The sequence below is a fragment of the Diadema antillarum genome, unplaced genomic scaffold (assembly GCF_040938485.1).
Source record: "Diadema antillarum isolate AM-2024a unplaced genomic scaffold, OU_Dant_1.0 scf00000047, whole genome shotgun sequence".
Classification (NCBI taxonomy): Eukaryota; Metazoa; Echinodermata; class Echinoidea; order Diadematoida; family Diadematidae; genus Diadema; species Diadema antillarum.
In genome coordinates this window covers 438096-455540 of record NW_027270936.1, presented here as the reverse complement: position 1 = coordinate 455540, position 17445 = coordinate 438096, and the positions used below count along the sequence as shown (strand labels likewise).

General features: G+C 39.1%; 1 protein-coding gene across 1 annotated transcript; it reads right to left on the bottom strand.

The window, feature by feature from the left end:
• Nucleotides 1-2491: 2491 nt before the first annotated feature.
• On the bottom strand, nt 2492-16417 carry LOC139715361 (uncharacterized). The gene is made up of 7 exons (XM_071626934.1): nt 16303-16417; nt 9074-9197; nt 7066-7280; nt 5960-6064; nt 4935-5117; nt 3953-4087; nt 2492-3153 (listed from the first exon to the last, which is right to left on the bottom strand). Exons 1-7 carry the CDS (start codon nt 16415-16417, stop codon nt 2492-2494), a joined length of 1539 nt encoding a protein of 512 aa, XP_071483035.1.
• Nucleotides 16418-17445: the final 1028 nt, after the last annotated feature.

Sequence of the window (17445 nt, the reverse complement as noted above, 5' to 3'; positions counted from 1 at the left end):
TGCTTCCAAAAGGAGCTAAATTCATCATTTTTCAAAGGATTGAGCGCCTTTTAGAAGCAAGCTCTTCATATACAATCGCAGTACAAAGAAAAAAAAAAGATAGAAAAGATTTTCAATCCCAATGCCAACGGGTCGTCAGCAGCACACCAGGGATCACCAGTGTTTCAGCCATTTAAATACTGGACACCTCCCCCTGGCTGGCTGGTCAGTGCTGCCTTTGGATTCCACATACAGCATCCCCCATCCACTGACATCTTCCCACAATTTCCAAACAATTCCTCATCACTCATGAAAGTTATGAGTATGGTATCCACTTCACCATTACTGATATTGAAGTGGATAGCACTGGTTAATGTCGCTGTAGAAGGATATTTTTGCGCAATAACGTAAATGAGATGATGTGCATGCAGGAAATAAATATTATTCTAAAGAGTTCACTTTGGAACCTGTCCACTGTACGTAGACCGTGTCATATCTGTAAAAGAGTAACAAGCTATAGGATGATTTGTAGTCATCTGCAGGGGCCGCGGAACGTTTTTCAGGGTGGGGGGGGGGGGAGCTGCCGGACACCGGGGTGTCATGGTCAAGCCCCCCCCCCCCCCCCCCCCCTTAGACGCACCGGCGTAGCGAGGATATGATCGGGGGGGGGGGGGGGGCGGTTACTATGCGAGAGAGTAAAGCGACCGAGCCCGAGCGGAGAAAACGAGAGGGGGAGGGTGTGGGAGGGGGTGCCCCCCTCCCACGGTGAGAACTTTTTGCATTTTGATGTTGTAAATGGTGCAATTTGATGCATGTTTTTGCGTGTTTTATCGACTTGAAATGGCCCCACTTGTTTAAGGTAGCAGGATGTTAGATGTGGATTATTATTGAACAATTTGCTTATAAAGTGGCAGCATTCAAAAAACTTCTCGAATTAATTCTTACAATGAATTTCATGAACGCTGTCGGTTAAGCAATCAAATAGAAAAGGCATGCACACAAGGGTTAACATAAGAGATATTTCTCCTCCCACACAAAGGTGATTTTACATTTTCAGACCTCAAATTCAGCGATCTGGTGTAAACTTTTGGTGCAGTGCGTGGAATTTTTTCTAGCTCCCCCCCCCCCCCCCCAAAAAAAAGATAATGGAAATAATTCGGGTTTTTTTTTTTCAGGAAAGTGTTAACAGCAAAATCACGGAATTTAGCTCTTATTCCGAGTGTGCATTATCTCTGTGTATGTACAAAGTCTAGTGAGGTAGAGCTTAGGGGCGGGTGTGGGCGGGGTTGCCCCTCCATATCGACGGAGCTGTTGCGTTTTTAAAATTGAAATAAAGCGATCTGAAGCACCTTTTTTTGTGGGAAATTCGGAAATTGTCATTCCCAAAAGTATACTAAGTCTATAGAGGCGACCAATCAATGGGAGGGTGGCAAGATACCCCTCCTATATTCGAGGGAGCTTTTTTTTTTTTTCATTTAGAACTGAAATTCAACTTGGACACTTTTCTGTTGGAATATCTAGTCTACTTGTATGCCCAGGGCGGGCCAAACAGGGAGAAAGCGTGGGAGAGTGCTATCCCCACCCTTCCCGTACGAGGGAGCTTTTGCCTTTTTAAAGTTGAAATCGAGATATTTCGTTTATATGCGCATATTTGATGAAATATTCGGGAAATTATCCCCCCCCCAAAAAAAAAAAAATGATCGGGGAACTGAGAGAGGAAAGGGTTGATTAAAAGGGGATATCTTATACATGAGGGAACCATTGATTTTTCGGAATGTAAGTGGTGCTTAGACGGGAACTTTATGTAAGGGCGGAAATTCAAATTTAAGTGGGCGTTGTAATTTTTCCCCGAGTTTTCCCTTTTTTTTCTTCCTTTTTTTTCACGAACCAAAAGTGTGTGTGTGTGTGGGGGGGGGGGGGGGGGGGGGGGCTGCAGCCCCCCCCCCCCGGTTCCGCGGCCCCTGCTGTCATGTGTAATTAGTAATCACTGATCAATACGCAGGCAGATTAAACGTTACAAAGAAAAGAATGCTCAGACTTTCTTGAGTTTATTGTCATCTTTCCTGTACTCTTTTTCTTCAAACTAGGTACTTCTGACAACCTACTGAACGGAAACGAGAACATAATTTTTCTGCCAAACATTAGAAATTCATACATATATCATGGATAACAACGAACCGTTCTTTTCTGGTGCGACTGGCTGCAAATATCACTGTAAGAGAAATTACTGATCAAAATGTGTTGGGTAAAGGCTGTCATAAGATGTAAAAATCCTAACTGTATCTCTTTTTTTTTCTTCATACATCAGGATTTTGATTGCCAGGATTGATTTTTTGATTGCCATACATCAGGATTTTGATTGCAGGATTTTAATGGCCACAAGGCCTTAAATCAAACAGTGTGAGTCTTTTCTACCTCTTATTGCGTTGATAAGCCATCCTTCCCATGATAAGCCGTCTGAAATCAGGCGGTAAGTGATACACATTAAAGTTCACTTTTACGCCATAGGCCCTCATTTACTGTGATTTTCAATGCATCCACCAATGTTATCGTGTTCATCGTTATAATGGGAGTCGCCGCGTACATTGCCCTGCATGTCTATGTAGCTTTCAGGTGAAGTGCTATCCTCGCTGATACTCTCGTTCTGTGACCATAGTTTTCTCTTGTTCTGGAGGGTCAGTCTCCCATTGGCCCGTGAGAGGATGGCGTGGAGACCACTGGGTGGGGCTGGCGTCGTCGGGAGCAGTGGCGGCGGGGGGAACTTAAAATGCGCTAGTTTGGGGGCGTTGCTCGGCTTCTTAGCACGAGCCGGAGCGACTGGCTGAAGTGCGGCTGCCGCGCGCGGTGATGACACGAACTCGTCCATCTGATGCCGATCGCGATCCGTGCATGCCGCGTTTGTCGGGGTGCTGGCGCTCAGGTGGTTATTGGATGGCGAGGTGCATTGCGTGAGCTGAGATGGGGTGGGCGGGAGCGCCATGTGGGCCCTGGAGGATTTGGAGGCGAGGAGAGGCTCCGTACTGACGGTGGAGTTCGAGCGGCATGGGGACGGGATCGGTGAGTTACCACCAGTCATTGGCACGTAGAGCGACGGGCAAACGACCCGAGGATCCATGACCGGCTGTCGGCGCTTCATTCTGGACATTTCAGAGTGACAAAACAAAATGTTTAGATCTGACATGCAGATTCACGTCTTTATGAAATGAAAAAAAAAACCAACAACAACAAACAAACAACATCATCAACAACAAAACGTTTAACCAATCTCACAGCAACGGTTTCAACACAGATATCATGAGTAAAATGAATATCTGATATTTAAAAAGATCCGCAAAATGCCTAAAATGCCAGGCAAAAAAGTAGAAGGAAAGAAGCTATATCCAAACTTTACAACTCTTGCCCTGCATCCTCTAGAAAAGAAAATATCAGGATTCCAGAAAATTTCATTTTTTTTCATGAATAGTAGAAATTCCATTGAGTGACATATGTTGAGAGTCCATTCCCTCTGCTTTCTGAAAGAGGTAAGTCAAGTGCTCTCTCATTCTGCTAGAAAAGTGAAAACATGTTGAATATTGTCTATATATTTCCTTTATACTTTTGTCCATAATGATGACGTTATGAAGTGTAGTAGTCTCCTTATCCGGCGATGACAGCACCGAAACTTCAAAAAATCATAATATTTTGAACAGATTTTCCGATTTTCTTCAAAGTGTCACTGATATGTTCTACTAATATCGCTGCTTTTTACTTGATCCACATCTATAATTAGGTTTTGGTTTCCGAATTATTACGCAAAGGCGGTATTTCAATCTTGTTCGTTATCGTTAAGGGTATGAAAAGCATATAGGATTGACAACCACGATGAAATTTTCATGCGACAACGTACATTTACAGTATTCTTATATATAGGGGGGGGGGTGGCTAAAGTTGTAACTAACGGAAATCAGACAGACTATGATTGTGATTAGGAAACGGGCCCATCGAGCTCTTCTGAGAACTGACCGAAAGAATATGATCATGAAGATAAAGACAGCGATGCCGATAACAACAAGAGCCGATCCGATACCGATCACGGTGTAAGAATGCACGGCGGTTGAGGTGTATGCACCTGTCCAGGGAAAAGACGAGAACATAAGATACGAAGGCGGCTATCATGGTATTTGCAAGAAAAAAAAATACACATGGAGGTCAATACTTCGACTAATCAAATCATAAACATTGGCTATTGGCTATTAATTGGGTAAACGCCTCATTGAGACATTAACTCATGCATTGTCATGTCGGAATGAAATGCGAAATGTGCTTGAAACGCCCTATGTACTCAAGATAATATTATGTATAGGTGACATATAGAATGATGTTCGCTATTCCGACGGTTAGTTAATCCGAAAATGAAATACAGTTTGTTATTCCCTGGGGTCATCATTCAGTCACACACACATTTTGCATATCTACATGTTCATAATCCGAGCATTGATGACAACATTCTTCAATTGTCATATTTATGTTCTTATTAACTTTGAGCTAGAAATACACTTAAGTTTCTCAATTGTTAATCGCCGTGTTGTTATACATTCGCAGAGAAAAAAAAAAAAACCGGTTAGTTTCATCAGTTAGTAAACAAAGTATAGAATAGCATATCGTCTATTTAATACTGGTCGGTGATTGGTCATAATGCAATCATGCGACTAATGCAGCTGTATTTAAGCACATTTTATAGAATAACAAATATTGCCCTGCCTATTAATGTAATAATCATAACATTTGACAATCCTAGCGAGTTATTCATTTTGCCTGGATGCAATATTTTCCCTCAGTGCTGCACGCTTCGGGGGAAAAAATGTTGTAATCTCTTTAGCAAATATTCGCAAATATAACTTCCGACACGATGTCAAGTTCTATACAAACGCCTCTATAAAGGCAGTATATGTGGTATATAGGAATGAGAGATTTACTTGACAATGCATCGCAGGGAAGTTGATGTAAGTTCCACCCGCCGTGTTCATTACACGTCCATGAAGTGGAACTCGGGCCATCGTTGCACAAAACGGTGACGAGGTCATTGTAGGCGTACCGGCTCTTCGGCGACACGAAGTGAGCCCCCTGTGGGGGAGTTGGGGGTAAGGTGCAATCTACGACTGCTCGAGTAGAAAAGTAAATTCAAGTTATTTAATTTTGCAAGACATAGCGTTTGTAAGAGCAAAGCTTTTTATTTGCTTTGTTGTACGTCATGTTATTAATTCGATAATGTGGGTATCAACATTTTCATTTGTCAGTATCATGGTACACTTTGCCTTTACTGCGACCTTCGACAAAATGTATTTTTCCAAATTTCGGAAATACATTAACCTTGTTTACATTATGCTTTTCCGGCAGTTTAAGGTTTTTGCTGAAATAAAAGATGTACTTAATCTCCTCCATTGTTAACCATGGAGAGGCCTATACGTTGAGGAAGGATTTGGTCAATGTGGTTTAGCCATGCATCATTTCCATAATTTGACGTGGGCAGAATAAAAAATAAAACAAAATGGCATAATATCTCAAACATTGAAAACGTGAGAAATAAGTTTTTAGAAATTTACAGATGCTGCATAGCAGAAGAGCTGCTAGATCTAGTAGATACCACTGTGAGAAAACTTTATAAGAACTTAAACAACCAATTAAATGTCCTCGAAGTCAGGTAGAAAGTTGGTCAATTAAACCTAAAATGCTGTCCCACAAAATGTTGCGTCACTCACTATACATGACATCATGTCTTCCCTTTTGATGAGTTAACGAACTTTGAGTTGCAATGTTTTCAATATCTCCACTGTCATGATTTTTACCAACACAGTTGGTTTGTTTCTAGGAACGTGGGTGATGGTTATCCACAATTAATATGCAGGTCATACTGCATACAGGGCAAAGTCTTCCTGCAGGACCAAAAACATTTGGTCTAATTTTCAATATTACGTCTACTCTCTAGGTAGTAGGTACGTACCTTCGTTGCAAAGAGTTCCTTTGTAACCCGGATGACAGATGCAATGAAACGTCTCGGCAGAGTCTACACAGATCCCATGGCGACAAGGGTTTGACGCGCAAAGAACTATGGGTAAAATCAAGAATCAGTTATCAAATACATAGAGAGATACGATTATACCAGTATTAAACCAATACATTTTACTGTCCATACACACGCACATCCATTGCCACAGCGCTCACCGTAATAACGCTTCCAGAATTCTTTCTTGTTATTAAGTAATAAGTATAATGACTACATTTGCATTTACCTAAACTCTGTATCCCTATCTACACGATTGTTGCTCTACCTACAAGGGCAAAAATAAACCTAGATGATTCCGTGTGACTACGAGGAAGTCGAAACAATTTCGGGTAATGACCTCTTCGTTTGGACGAGAGAGATTAAGGCAATCGAGATGATTCTATCCAAAACGTTGTAATTTCAAACCCGGCCCGGCTTTTAGAAGGTTTTGCTATCACTTCAAATTTTACTGCTTTCTAAAAGTGAAGCAGAATAATGTCAATAGTAGACGACAGCAATGATAGTTATGATGCAAAGAACATATTGAAAATGGTATAATAACACGTAAATTGGTATGTCGCATAGAAATTACAATCTATTGTTTTAATGACAACCGTGTACGAATTTCGGTAGGACTTATACACGTAGACTATTAAATTGAGAGATTTTTATAAACGATACTGCCAAAGTCTTGTTTCGTAAATTGTTGTTAAAATTGTTGTCACGTGCGTTGTTTGTAATTCATGCCAGATTTGAGACAAAGAAGAAAAAACCGACCATGCAGTCCTCTCCATTTGCTCTTTGGATACTTGAATGACTTCTTTGTTTTGAGAGACTTTTTCTTTTCTTTGTATTACAGTGGCTTTGAATCAATTACGTATGTTTAGTGCACTCTTGTGCACGTTTCTTCTTTTTCATATCTCGTGCCTCTTAACACCTCTCCCTTGATGTGCATCGCTCTGCGACAATGATGAAATACGCTGTGTAAATGCTAATGTTAAGACATTAAAGTTCGTTTAACTGTGATATCATAGGCAGACGATGATTGATTACGTAAGACTCACGTGGTCTGGAGCAAGCAACGCCGGCGTCTTCGAAGTGTGTGCAGTCGTGCACTCCGATACCCGAGTGGGAGCAGTTCAGGATATTGAGTTCGAACCCGGTGCAGTCGAGGTTGTCCAGCATGATTGGGCCGGGCCCCGTACCGAAGTGTGCCGTGCTGGAGATCTGCAGCGGGCTGCCGAAACCCAACTGCTTGCAAATAACCCAAGCGTCTAGTCTGTGGTTAAGAACATCGTTGGTAAGAGTTATTGTTTGAAAGGGAGATGAAAACGGTTTAGGTGCGGATAATGTCACTTTTAGAATCATTATGGACATAATGGGATGGGTTCTAGTTTCTTACGCCATCAGGCATTGCGTACAAGCCCGATGCGCTGCTGTCCTTTCGGAAAAAACAAAACAAAAACAAAACCTCTCTTGTGGTGTAAGGACTATTCATCCTGATTTTTAGATGGACTACGCAATGCAAATGCATGTTGACTTGTATTAATTTATAAAACAATTCGATACTTTAACCCAGAATTTGAAATATTTTACACAGATTTCGGACTAAGTAAAATACTTAGCTAATACCAGTATTAAATTGAATCTTGTGGGTAAGTATTTTTGCCTCAAAGTCGGGATGCTAATGTAAGTGACCTGAATACAATTACTTAGCCAAGTAAACTACTAAGTAATTAACTTACTTGATTCGTGAATTCTATTGATCACCAGCCCAGATCATCACTAAGTGTGTGGCGAAAAGAGTATCAAATATGTGCCATATATTATTTAGTTGCGATTTGTTTATCTTTTTATCTGCAGACTACTTGGATAAGTCCAAAAATACCCTTCTAAGTTACGATTATGTCAATGACACCAATTGTCAATCAATGCAAATACTAATATGCTAACAAAAGACAGTGGAATGTACCTTCCTCTATCAAGACTGTTTTATGTTCTAAATTTCATTGTTCCCATGCAATGTTTTTTACTAATCATATTAGTATTTCATGATTGACAGATGATGTCATGGGAGTCTCTGTTTCGAATTTTTTTGTTTTGTTTTGTTTTGTTTTTGAAAGGGAGGGGAGGGCGTATCAAAGTAGCCGAAAAATTATTCAATTCAATTCAATTCAATTCAATACTTATTTCCATAAAAAAATCGCATGATTCAAAGCGGTATATGTGTCAATTTGACTTCCATCCAGCCGAGGACAGATCATTGAACATATCACTCTAAAATATATGCACAAATGGTATTATGAAAGAAAAGAACAATGCACACTTTGCCATGGTAACAAAAAAGAAGAAGAAATCATAACGATGGAAAAGAGTGTTCCACTAAAAAGCTAAGCTTGTATATTAGGACGTGAAACACTGAAAACAAAACAGCAACACCAATATGCCAATGAGATGCATCTATGTTAAATCTATCTATATTCCATTGTGCATTTGGTCATTGTTATATAATTAACTATGATGCTGATAATACAAACATACTCTCAACAATATTTGTTTTTAGAATGAAAACAAAGTATATTGTAACATAGCAATATTATGGTACAGGCACTTTTAATTTGGTAGTGTATACCATAAAAATGTGACCAAATAAATCATGAAATATGTGCCACGTAATTAGACATTCGTTTGGCTACAAAGGTGATGTCGAGGATAAATCACGAACCAACGCATGTCAACATGCATTTGCATTGCATAGTTCCATCCACGTCTCTTGGAACCGCTCATTGTAATGTCATACTACTGAAATAATTGTAGGGGTCACAATATTTCTGAAAAATATAAGAGTTTGAGAAGGGAAACAAAACAGGTCAAAAGGAAACAATGTTTCTTGTTTTAAGGCGACAGTTGAGATACAATAGTACTCTCTTGATATGTTTGACACAAACTGAGGGTGAACTATCTCGATAGGGACAAAGGTAGGAGTTATTGTCCCGACACACTCATTGAGTATTGGTTACGAAAAAGAAGGGGGACGCCAACGGCTCGTTGTACCCACTCTGACAAACCCACCTGTCCCACCGGTCATCGCATATCGTCCCCCACGTCCCGTTCCAGTAGACTTCCACTCTACCCTCGTATTTGTTGAAGCCTCCGACGAGACGAACGTTCAATTCGGGCTCTTTGGTAGGAGCTCCTTGGATACGAAAAAAAAAAAACAACAACAACACGCAGCAATTCAACTACCATGTGTATTATTGTGCAAGAAGTTTTATGCGTGTGACTCTTTATATTCTCAATCTTATTCATAGTCTGAATTACTTCCATTTACTCGTACATGATTTAATTCGAAAGTTTTCTCTTCACAACCTTTGTCGCATTTTGTTGATATTTGGTGAGCCCATCAGAATTCAATTTGAATGTCAAAGATCGATTTTGTCACCGGACCTTTTTCCTGCTCGTCTTTAAAAAAAAAAGCAAACAAAGAAATGACGGGTAACAAACACTCAAGAGAGAACGAAAGACAGATCAAAAATTCAAACACGACTCTACTCGGGCAAAGTTTCAGATTCCTCATGCCGACAAGGCATTTAATGTAAGAGAATAAGTCTAGGGGAAAACTGTTCCTATAATATTAATATGGGCTCACCAAAATATCTGTCGACATCTCTGTAGCATTAACCTCACAGTTCTATTAATAGATTTATCAGATATTATCTAGTTTGTAAAATGCTTATTTCTCATGTTTAACTAGGTAACCTGTGTCATGCTTGGCGAGGTTACATGAGTTGATCGGTTAAATGATGCATAAAATATTACGCATACCTTTATAAAAGTCGTCTTACTGGCGACTAAAAAGTTTGCCTACATCATAAGATAACTATTATAGACGACTACTTGTCATGTAATCTGGATTCAAAATATTGAAATATCTTCGACGAGAAGGGGTTGTCTTTTCGTTTTGACTTTTCGCAAAATTTATAAAATTGAACATACTTCTGCATCAATGCCATAGTTTTGCGTAACTTCCCAATTGTGACATTGTGGTTTCTTTTTTTTATCATCATTTTCCTGTTTTCAAAGATGTTGACATCGATTCTAGGTCAAGTGTGAAATCATTTCCCGCGAGTCCTTTTTCGCGGTCTTTCGTGACAATTTCGGGGTTTTACGGTTAATTCATTAAGCGAGTGGCAAGTATATAGAACGACAAGGGCGAACATACGTTAGAATGAAATAAAATACTTTCGTGAGCAATCACAAATATGAAGTAAGGAATAGAAGTATCGATAGCAGTGTTACTCAAGACTATTTCAGTGATTCCCCACGATACCTTGCTAGTAAAGGCTTTTATATCAATAAAGACCTCTGGATTCTATATGTATGTGTGTGTGTGTGTGTGTGTGTGTGTGTGTGTGTGTGTGTGTGTGTGACAGAGCAAGTTGAGTGCACTGGAGGCTATGTCTACTTGGAACGCTCTGTCGCAGTATAGAAGCCACTATAGGAAATATTAAATGCAGAACATTACTGCAGTACGTATTACAGTGTATACTTCAAAGATGAAGAAATATACTCTTCGGAAGACGTCTATATGCGTCTCCATAACATTAAAAGACGACAAAGGTGCACCTAGATGATTATTTCGATGTGAATGTTGACGCATCATTATTGTTATTATCATTATTACTACTACTATTACTACTACTATTATTATTATTATTATCATCATCATCATTGCTATATTTTCTTAAGGTCGTCCATAATAACAAGCGAACAACAACATTATGAGTGATATACTGCAGGATGTAATTTTTATGACATGCACTTCACAAAATAACGATGAACAAGATATACGCGGCCAAACAGACAAGAAGGGCGACAAACATGGGATAGATCACAAAGGAGAATCTTGCTTCTATTGAGTCTGTAAATAAACAACCGACCAGTATTGCTCTGTAACAATATATCTAAAACTTGCGACACGGGAAGGAGGAGCAAGCGGATGTAGCGTGATAGCTCTCTAGACTCTTTCAGTGCCTTTATTGGCAATCTTTTAACCGTTTTAAAGGCCTTCGTCAGGACTTTTGAAATTCAACACAACGAAAAGCAACTAACTGAATCGAAACTTGAACAAAATCATAGTAAAACGAATATGTTATATACATTCTTTCATTCAATAATTATCATTGACCTGTGATGTAAATATTCATCATTAAACAACTTATCTCCTCATGATTTCAGACTGTATAAGAGTGAAATCGTTAACCTTTTATTTAATATCCAATCCTGCCACAAGCTTTGAATTGTGATTCATAGGTACGTACACCCTACTACTTTTAAAGAATGCAAAGTAAATGTTCAAATTACATTTTACATGGTACAAAATTGTACGATCCCATTACATAAAATTCAAAGCATAATGTTGAACTACACTGTAGAAATGTCGCTACGGCGACTGGTATGCCTCCGCCATAATGCATGATTCTCCTAATAGGTCTATAGTGCAATATTTTGACAATGGGTGATGACAGTTTCACATATAATTTGCAAAATACTAAAATGACAGGTTTGTCACAAATGTGCTGAATATTCACTTTCCTTGAACTAGGTTTAATTGGATGAATGACTAAGTTGTCAGAGTGCAGGTACAAGGTGTATTTGGGAATTTGAAGTTTTTACTTGACTTCTGACACTTTTATAATTTTATGCATTGAGTAAGGTATGGAGAAAAAGTGTAATTTCAGTATCAAATGGTGAAATATTAATATTCAAACCTGGCCTTTGACCCTTGACCTATGACCTTTAAGTTCTAAAGAGAATTACTGTTAGGTAGAACATGCATTAGTATGTAATAAGTTTCATGATGATACCTTGAGTTATTTTCGAGATATGGAGAAAGAAGTGAAATTTAGCACTTGCACATGACCTTTGACCTTCTGACCTTTGACCTTTTGGCAAGAAACTTCTCACAGAATATCAATTGGGTAATACATGTATATTTCAAGTTTCAAGAAAAATCCTGCAGGCATTGCATAAATATGAGGTAAGCAGTCCCATTTCGAGGAGTTGACCTCGAACATTGACCCCTGACCTTTGATTCGCGACCCCCCCATTCCCTAGATAATCACTGCTAGTCAGTACATGCATATATACTAAGTTCCTCGAAGATACCTTGAACCATTAGCGAGATATGGAGAAACACGTACAATTTCAATATTTTGACTTGACCTTTGACCCTTGACCTTTGACCTCATGACCCGAAACACTCTTTATCTGAAGAATCTTTATTTGGTAGTACATGAAATACACCAAGTTTCAAGAAAATACCTTCAAGCATTGCATGGATATGGGGGAGAATAGTGAAATTTTGAGCATTTGACCTTGACCATTTGACCTTTGTCTTTGAGCATGTGCACCTAAAAGTTGATATAGGCACAACTTCGCCAACTCATACATACACATGCCAAGTTTCATTTAGGATACCTCAAACGGTTTTTTAGTTAAGCTGTCCACAAAATTGATTACAGACGGAAGGACGGAGGGACGGAGGGACGGAGGGAAGGACGGACGAACGGAAGGACGAACAGACGGACGGACAACCCGAAAACATAATGCCTCCGGCACCACTTCGTGCCTCCGGCACCACTTCGTGGCGGAGGCATAAAAACACCATGAAATATTGAAAATGAGAGGATGGGCTTGTAACATTCTGATTTTACATTTCCTAGATTTAAACTAGATTTCATGCGCTACTATTACTAGGACGATGCTCCATTGTCCGCTACTTTTGTTACATTGTTTGTCCACGGATGATATAACGCAAGCAGAAGAATGAAAAATTAAAAGATAAATGAATAGATAGAATAAAATGAAATGGAAATAAAATAGAAAAGTAGTATATTTGTAGGCCGAACATGTATTATCAGGTATGCCTGCGGGGCTTTGTTTTGCAGGAAGACACGATCACACCATGCACAGGACCAACATCGCAGACAAGCCTGTCGGTCTTATAGAAAACATGACTTTTTATTTTGTCCGCTGAGTCACCACTTGGTTTCGACTTCCGGTATCACGATCAAAAGGTTATCTTGATAGTGTTCCGACTGCCGTTTTAACCATGTTGCTTTTCAATCATCTCCACCCCATGCAGTGCCACTTGGTGTTCCTGTGCAAATTTACTATGTAATCGTTTATTAAATTGATGTTTAATGGTTAGAATTAACGTTACATCGTAATTTCATGGGTTGTTGGCAGTCGATGCCACATGCTTGTCAATTCTCAATACAGTTTCTTCCACTTATTCAAGCCTGTCTTAATTTCTCATCTATGACCTACTGTTTAATACTAGTTGGTGTAATAACGAACATTGAATTAATTACATACATTTTTCATTTTTCTTTTAATATAAACACATATCAAAAACATTTGATATAAGAAAGGTCACGTGCCTCTCGTCTTATGTAGGCTACTAAACGCAAGGGTGCCATGAAAAATAGTTCTTAAATGTTGTTTTATTGTTCATTCCTTTACATCGATTGTTGCAATGTTTAAAAATCATATATCAGATATACCTGTACTTCTCTCACTTTTGAATCGTATCAGAAGTCTGTTAAAATACAATACATGTTTGTTTGTTTGTTTATTTGTTTTTCTGACAATCAAGTTATTAAGTTATGGAGCTCAATGTATCGCTAAGTTTTTTCAGTTTTTCCAAGCAGGCATACTTCATGAACAGTCCAAGCTGATGATGACGATGACGATGATGAATACAACAAAAGTGATAGCATAACACAAAATGATAGTTACAACAAACAATGACAAAAGTGATAATGACGCCATTATCGAGAATAGTGTTGATTATACGTTATTGTAGCTGTTACTCTTCTTTCTCGTCCTGCTCTATATTCGTTTGTTATTCCATAAATCATACCAACCGTATTTTTACTTCCAGGACGTTGTCGAGTGAACTATACGCTACTTGTACCTACCGCCTTCGACGACGCCCAGAAGTAAGTTGAGTTCGACCAGAACCACGGCCAGTAATGCTGCTATCATATCCATAATTCAATAGATCTCAATAGGAGGGGCCCATGCACTGAGTAAGGAAAGATTATAATAAAGAAAAGAAATAAAAATGAATCACGCTGAACAAATAGGATGTGAAGAGTTTGACTGCAAAAACTGGTTGAGCGCCAATAAGAAACATTTTGAATTAAATCCGTCATCAGATAGACCTATTCCGTAATACCTCACTTGTTAAAGAACAAGGAAAATTCTTGAAAATATGATTTTAAAATGTCATATAATTATTTTCTTCGTATTTTAGCAGTTTCAATCGTAAATACATGTATCTCACTTAAGAAAAATGGAGTTAACTCGGGTTTCATGATAATTGTTTGAATTTCGTAAAAAAACACACCAAAACTTCATACTCTACGTACACGTATCTGCATTTATTCATGCTATACTGCATTCAATTATCAGAAAATAATTTCTTGCATATCTACACGTAACCGAATTCATGCTCAGCAACATGAATATTTCTAACTATAAAACATTCGTAGTTCTTTAGCTATTAACCATCGCACATACCTGCATGCGCTACAAACAATGACATGACTTTGTTACTGAGGTTGAAATACACCAGTAAACCAACATCTCACGTGCAGTCACTTGTAATAATTAAAGCATCATGAAAACAACGAGAACAAAATTTCAAACTACAAACCACTCCGAAAACCTGAATTCCTTAATCAATCCATCACCTGTCTTGAAATCTTCTTATACTATGGATATATTCCCGTATATTCCAAAGGTATTCGTTATGATCCGGCTTACAGACAAAACTTCCAAGTGCGCTCTACCAGAAACATGGGCAAACGGGTCAGCGATCGTCGATACGCATGACAGAAGTCACACTGCCTCCAGTTGCAGTGGTATCACTTGGGGACAATTGTCAGCCATCCATTCGTAGGGGTTTATCGATAACCTGTCGGTATCAACACTGAAACGACTCTCGATGGCTGTCGCGGTTCCGCTAGAGTACAGGCCTACCATTATTTTGAACGCCTGCACTGCGCTCAGTGGTTAGCTGCCACAGATACGCTGAATACCACGTGACTGTGCACTAATGCCGTAGAATGGAGTTTCAATTTTATTTTTGTACTGCTGGTGTTTACATCAGAGACCGAAATGGATTTTTTTTTTTTTTTTTTTTTTTTGGTAGGGGGGGGGGGGGGGTCGGGTGATGTACGTTATTGCGAAGATTCCTTTATCCGAAAATAAACCAAGCATAGTTATTCCGAAGGTTTGTTAATTTGAAGATAGAAATTATATGATTCGTTATTCCGGAGGTTCGTTAACGAACCTTCAAGATGAATAATAACCTTATTTCATTTTTGGATTTACGAACCTTCAGAATGACGAACCAGAAACTAACATACATTCACTTCAGAACTTTTTGTCTCTTAGATACAATTGTAGTAGATAAAACGAGGCAAACCCAGCATCGATGTCCCTATTGTCATCATGTCTTTCCTATGCATGAATGATAGCTCAATATTAGCAGGGAGGTGAGAAGAAACACCTCCCTGATATTAGGTAAATGTTTGTAAAGGCCGTGTCACACCTTTCCGGGCAAGTCTTGTGTGCGACTGGCGAAGAACAATTTTTACTACCCGGAGGTCCCAGCAGATGACCCGCACATGACAGTACCTAGCACATATCTCACCCGTAGTCGCCTGGAGGTGTGCACGTAAATCTTTTTACCCGCAACCATGCTTAGGCCCTGTCACACCTAACCCAGCACCTCGCAGGAAACTCCAACGCAGGTACTTTGTAGTACGCGTAAGTTGCTCGTAACAGAAAACGGATCGGTTTCAAAGCTCTCACGCAGGTCACACGGAATACGCACAAGTAGAAGGTAAGTAGCACGCGTCTAGCAGGTAAGACGCACGTGCGAAACTCGCCCGTGGAAAATTCCCCTGCGTGCTGGAAAATCCCTACTCGCAACAAGCTCGCGTAGTTTGCCCGGAAAGGTGTGACACGGCCTTCAGATCATTTTACCAGATGTAGGTCAAGTATTGTGGGGATCCATTTTGCCTGGCATTGCCTGGTGTTTGACATGAGACACCTCGACTGCAATCTCCTACGCTTCTTTATTACGTGTTTACATAATGTGGTTCTCCTACAAGTATGCGCAATATTACATTACTGCATTTATCATATCATATTTAGGTAGTCAGTTAGTTTATTTACTGAGTTTATTCCAATATCGGACATCAAGACACATATTATTCGCTGACGTGAGACAAAGAGGAAACCTCTTGAATTGTCGTCCCCGGCCAGCGCGGGCCAGTCAGACCGGACCAAGGCCATGGGTTCCGCTGACATTTCCTGCCCGAAGAAGTCTGACACCATAGTGTAGTCAGGCATAACTCGCTGGAAGTTTGTAAACAAGCTATACAATAGTGTAGTGACAAACAGAATAACAAAAAAAAAAAAATGGAGGGATTAGAAGAGATAAAAGATTAAAGGGAATATCCGGGACATAAAAAAATTGTCTATTAAAAAAGAAAGAGTGAAATCTCACGAGCACAACAGTACACGCTGTATTAGTTTGGTCAAAATCGGACGAAAATATTGAGGAAGTTTTCATGAAAGCGTTCTTGAACAGTCAATATGAAGAGGAAATAATGAATTGCTGATATCATCCCCTCATAATGTGCAATACAGTTTGCATATGAATTTAAGAAATATCCAGGTTTTTTTTAATCAAATGCAAAAGTGCCCCAATCTCAAATAATGCACATATTTTGGCTGATCATTATTCAGAACTTGTAACAATTATGTTGTTATACTTTTAAAACAAGAAAAAATATTCTTTTATTTTTTTATACGATCTATAGAAAATTGTGAATTGATGACATGATCGACTCACTCATTTACAAATGAAGGGGGTCGGTGCAATATAGTGCTAACCCACACAATAGTCATTTTGAGATAATCGCTGTTGAATGTTTGGAAAGTCCATACATTGTACATTAATAAAACATGAATGCATGCATTTTTTACCATCTTTTTGGTTGAATTCAAATATGATATTCTCACGGAGGTTAGAGTGAAGGATAAGGATTATGAAAATGCATGTAACTCATTTTTGACAGAAGTGTGGGTTAGCACTATATTGCACCGACCCCTTCAAATTCATATCAACAGTACTGTTCTAGGTCTGTTGTGCAAAAATAGCGAATACATGTGTTTGAAATTTCATAACTTCCTTACTTTTCATCCGATTTTGGTCAAGCTTTCACTGCTTTGCTTGCCATATTTTACTCTCTTTTTTTTCAGACAACTTTGAAGTTGTCTGGAATTCCCTTTTCTGAGCTTGGGCTCAGGAAAAGATAGCCATGTGACTCACAAAATGTCGCAAAATGCATGAAACAAAA